At 41.9% G+C, this 5,351-nt stretch overlaps 1 protein-coding gene across 1 annotated transcript; it reads left to right on the plus strand.

The window, feature by feature from the left end:
• The first annotated feature begins 538 nt into the window (after nt 1–538).
• LOC123607696 (olfactory receptor-like protein OLF3) lies at nt 539–1,592 on the plus strand. The gene has a single exon (XM_045497108.1). It carries the CDS (start codon nt 539–541, stop codon nt 1,490–1,492), a length of 954 nt encoding a protein of 317 aa, XP_045353064.1. The 3' UTR covers nt 1,493–1,592.
• The last annotated feature ends 3,759 nt before the right edge of the window (nt 1,593–5,351 follow it).

Consider the following 5,351-nt stretch of genomic DNA (forward strand, 5'->3'; position numbering starts at 1 on the left):
GAGGTAAGTTGGCAAAGATGTGAGCTCCTAAAATTGCAGTGCATTATCTCCAGGATTTAACTGGGTCTTCCTGAGACCGCCTCATGTCCTTTGAAGGTGCTGGGCTGCCTCTGGTACAGAATAGATATATGTTGGAATAAAGCCTATCATCTTGGCCCACAAATGGTCTCAAACATCTGATTAAGGCTAGCCAATTGTATATAAAATGAACTCATAAAAAGTTATTTTTATAATTCTTTGATTCAACCACTTCTCTTGTTTCTGACTCTCTTTGCAGATTAACAATCTTCACATTTTTAAATTGTTTTTTTTTTTCAACGTTTATTTATTTTTGGGACAGAGAGAGACAGAGCATGAACGGGGGAGGGGCAGAGAGAGAGGGAGACACAGAATTGGAAACAGGCTCCAGGCTCTGAGCCATCAGCCCAGAGCCCGACGCGGGGCTCGAACTCACGGACCGCGAGATCGTGACCTGGCTGAAGTCGGACGCTTAACCGACTGCGCCACCCAGGCGCCCCAACAATCTTCACATTTTTAAATGGGAACGGGTAACCAGACTTACGTGAGAGAGTTCATACTCCTCGGCCTGTCCAGTGACTGGGACACACGGGTCTCCCTCTTCGTCCTCTTCTTGATCATATATATGGTGACAGTGCTGGGGAACTTTTTCATTGTTCTTCTGATCAGACTGGACAGCCGACTCCACACTCCCATGTACTTCTTTCTCACCAACCTCTCCCTTGTTGATGTCTCTTATGCCACAAGCATCGTCCCCCAGATGTTGGCGCATCTTCTAATAGAACATAAAGCAATCCCATTTGTGAGCTGTGCAGCCCAGTTATTTTTCTCCTTGGGCTTGGGTGGGATTGAGTTTGTTCTACTGGCAGTGATGGCCTACGACCGCTATGTGGCTGTGTGCGACCCCCTGCGATACTCGGTCATCATGCATGGAGGGCTCTGTACTAGGTTGGCCATCACATCCTGGGTCAGTGGTTCTCTCAACTCTCTCATGCAGACCATCATCACCTTTCAGCTGCCCATGTGCGCAAACAAGTATATTGATCACATATCCTGTGAACTCCTAGCTGTGGTCAGACTGGCCTGTGTGGACACCTCCTCCAATGAGATAGCGATCATGGTTTCTAGCATTGTCTTGCTGATGACACCCTTCTGCCTGGTCCTCTTGTCCTACATCCAGATCATCTCCACCATCCTGAAGATCCAGTCCAGAGAGGGAAGAAAGAAAGCCTTCCACACCTGTGCATCTCACCTCACAGTGGTCGTCTTGTGCTATGGCATGGCCATTTTCACTTACATCCAGCCCAGCTCCAGCCCCTCTATTCTTCAGGAGAAGTTGACCTCTCTCTTCTATGCCATTTTGACACCCATGTTGAACCCTATGATTTATAGTGTAAGGAATAAGGAGGTGAAGGGGGCCTGGCAGAAACTACTAGGGCAGTTATCTGGATTAACGTCAAAACTGGCAACTTGATGAATCCTGAGCATTAGCTAGAGAAAAGAGCTTTGCCTGTGTTTTCTCCCACTTAATTCAGATATGGCAGGCATCACCTGCATTGCCCTGGCAACCAGGAAGGAGATGCTGACACAGGTGATGCTGGGTAGGAGGCTGGAGGTTGGGTTGGGGTGTGGGTTGTGGGTATATTTTTATGTCACAGCAGCATGTTCAGTGGAGTTAAGCACTGTTGTAATAGAACTTCCCACACTCTCTCAGTCTCCATTCATATGGCCTGAGGGTAATAAGAAGAAAAACATTTACTGTTTTGATTTGTCATATTGTTTGTAATCATGGGCCTAATCATGGATCTTACTTTGGACCGCTGGTTCTTATTTATCCAAATTTTGTACAAGGTAATTGTGTTTCTACTGGGAACTAAAACGTTTTCATATTTTAGACTCACTTAAAAATAATGTGTGACGTATAAAGCCACATCCAGTAACTGTGAGTCACTGTTCTGAGAAGAGAGATGCTCTCAAGGCTGTTAAGATGGCTTTGTGCTGGACCTGCTACATGTGTTCACAGCATCTTGTCTGCCTGATGAAGGTACCTCAGTGGAGGAGCATCAACTGAACGTCTTGTTTCGCTCCATAATCACTATGGAAACATTAGACAGGGGTGGGGGGTTGCCTGGGTGGCTCAGTTGATTAAGAACCCCACTGTTGATTTCAGCTCAGTCATGACCTCATGGTTCGTGGGTTCAAGCCCCGTGAAGAGCCAAGAGCCCTTTGCTCTCTTCCAGCAACTTAGCTTGTTTGGGACCACCTAAAGGGTTTTCCAGATGTTCATTTTTTCAGGAAGAAGAAATGTTAAGAACAGGCTTCTCAGATATGTAGAAACAGATGAGTATAGTTTTATATTCCATGTGTTAAGTTTTACTTTTATCTTTTTCATTTTATAGACTTTTTTCCCCTCAAGATTGTCTTTTCTCAGGAATTTAAATTCTCATTAATTAATATAAGTGAATGCCTTGAGACAACAGACATTCCTCATTAGTAGCTGTTTGTGAATGGCATTCTCAGTATAAGGGAGGAGAGTACTGTTGATTCAGGGGCAAAATAAAATGATGTTCTAAATAATAAGGCCATTAAATAAAACTTTTTTAAAAATTTGGATCCTAAAAAATATCTGAGAATTAAAGTCTTATTCATTATTTAATAACCATAAAAACATCACTGAGGTATTTTGTAAAAAAACAAGCAAATCCCTAAATATGTATGCAAATTATAGTTCAAAAAGAATCCAAATAAGATCCGTACGTGGCCATTTTCTACTACGTCTCTGAAGACCCGATTAATCTATAGGTTCACCCTACATTTCCTTTTTTCCCCTTGGAATTATTTGTTGAATAAAACAATGTTGTTTTTCCCAGGTGGATTTCAATGCAGTTTGGATTTTTTTAAGTGTGGTTTTGCTTGTTCCATTGACCTTGTATCTCCTGTTAGATCTGAAGGCTTGATCAGATTTAAATGTATTTCGTTTTCTGGCTAGATTTCTCAGATGGTGGCATGTACTTCTGTCAAGAAGGGTGCAGTGTTCAGTCTCTCTTTTCTAGGGTTTACTGCAATTATTACATTGCCTAGCGCAGGGTTTCTCAATAGCAGGGTTTCTTAATGTCTATTGACATTTTGGGCTAGATGGTTATTTCTTGTGGGGACGATTCTGTACATTGTAGGGTATTTTTCAAATTTCTGACCTCTACCCACTAAATGGCCATTGTGCCCCCTCCCCACCTACTTCCAGTTTTGACAACAGAAAAATCTCCAGATATTACCAAATGTCCCCTGGGATGGCTAAATCACCCCTAGTAGAAAACTACTCACCTAGCTTCATTAATTTATTAGGGGTTTCAAGGTGGTGGTATTCTATCATCCCTTTCTCTTTATTATTTGTAATACTTATAGATAGAGACTTCCTCCTCATTACTGTTTTATCTTCCTGAGATCTAGTTGGTAGAAGAAAGGAAGGCAGGACACATTTTTAATTTTTTTCCTTTTTTTACCACTTTTTAAAAATACAACAAAAGAGATGTTTAAAAAATCATGATGAACTCATCAATGTAAACTTATTTGCTGTATTGTTATTTGTTGCAATTATTATCCCTATTGGTGTTCAAATAGTCCCATATTTATTGAGTGGGAGTCCTTCCTTTTGGTAACAAATCACAAATTTTGCAGCTTAAAACAACACAAAATTATTATCTTAGAGTCCTGGAGGTCAGAAGTCTGAAATGGGCTTCACTAGGCCAAAATCTAGATGTCCAGAGGCTGTATCCTTTCTGGAGGGCTAGAGAAGAATCTGACTTCTTGCTTGTCCCATCTTCCTAAGGGAGCTTCCAGTCCTTGGCTCATGCCCCCTTTTCCCACCCTGAAGGTTGGCACAGCACCTTCAAACCTCTCTCCAACTCTGATTGTACTTCTATCCTCACATGTCTTTCTCCTGACTCTGAGCCTTTCTCCTTGCTCCCATACAGATCCTTGTCTGGGATCACACAGATTATCCAGGATGATCTCCCCACTTGAGGATCCTTAATATAAATGCATCTACTGTTTCCTTTTAACATGTAGGGCAGGTTCTGTATATGAATGTGAATGAATAACATTCACAGGTTCAGAAGGACACGGGCATCTTTAGGGGTCATTATTCTGGCTACCAAAGAATCTATTCAAATTGGCTACCTAGTTTTTTCCCCACATGACACTAGTGTCTTCAACAGCTCCCTTATTTCTGGTGTGATACAATTTCACAGGCCCATCTTTTACCTTTCTTGCATTATAATTGGAATTATTTCTCCAAGAAGCACTGGCTCCTTTTGATGGGAAATGGAATTTAGAGAGCACAGTCTGAGAACTGTGTTCTTCCAGAGGTTTATGGTTGGTTCTGCTATAGGCAAGATGGATGGTCCGTGATGATTGTAATTGAACTAGTCTTGGCTAAATAAAATCCAGTATGTTTAACCCATAGATAGTCATTGTTGTCACCATGAGCACTGGTGTGCTTGGGAAATAAAGCTGACTGACTCCTGAGGTGTGCCTGTATTCTTGTCCACATGGAAACAGAGAACTTCCTTTGTCATGAGAAATCCTACAGAACACATATACGTTTATTCCTATTTCTTCCTTAAAGCTCTGTGTCCCAGTCCTCCAAATGTTGTCTTTTATTTTGAGGTAGAAGATTATGCATGGCCTTTAAATCAGTGCATATCCTGGCTCCTGATTACCTTCCTGCATGCAAATTTATGGTGAAATGTATCGTATAAAATCCTCCCCATTAAGAAGAGCTCTTTTTTCCCTGGTCTTTCAGGACCACACCTTCTCAGTTAAATAGTTACAGGGATTATGTAGAAAGGCCATATTATGGGTTGACGGCTCAGTGGCAGGGTGACAGGAACAGGCACAATGGGAGTATAAGTCAGCTGTTTATAACGGTTGTTGGAGACTTCAGGGTCTGCTCAGGCTAGTCTCACATATACTGCTTTAGGATCTGTTCCTCAAAGCCAGTGTTGATGGACAGCTCCAGGTGCATGGTGACCTGGTTTCTCATAGCCAGGCATTCCTGTGGTCTGTTAGGTCCCAACAGCAAGTAAGAATTGTTTCTCAAAAGAACAGCTAACTTGAAGCACTCGACTGGCTCAGTCAGAAGAGCATGCAACTCTTGATCTTGGGATCATGAGTTTGAGCCCCATGTTGGGTGTGGAGATTTCTTAAAAATAAAATCTTTTTTTTTTTTTTTTTTTACAAAAAAGAACAGATAACTTGACAAAGAGGCATTTCCTCCCCAAACCCTATAGACCAGCACTTTGATTCTCCAATCAAGCCATCCCACAGTCTGTATT

This window comes from Leopardus geoffroyi, chromosome A2 (assembly GCF_018350155.1).
Source record: "Leopardus geoffroyi isolate Oge1 chromosome A2, O.geoffroyi_Oge1_pat1.0, whole genome shotgun sequence".
Taxonomy (NCBI): Eukaryota; Metazoa; Chordata; class Mammalia; order Carnivora; family Felidae; genus Leopardus; species Leopardus geoffroyi.

Excerpts from the sequence above, each read along its gene's own strand:
- LOC123607696 (XM_045497108.1), top strand. The coding sequence starts at position 539 with ATGGGAACGGGTAACCAGACTTACGTGAGAGAGTTCATACTCCTCGGC.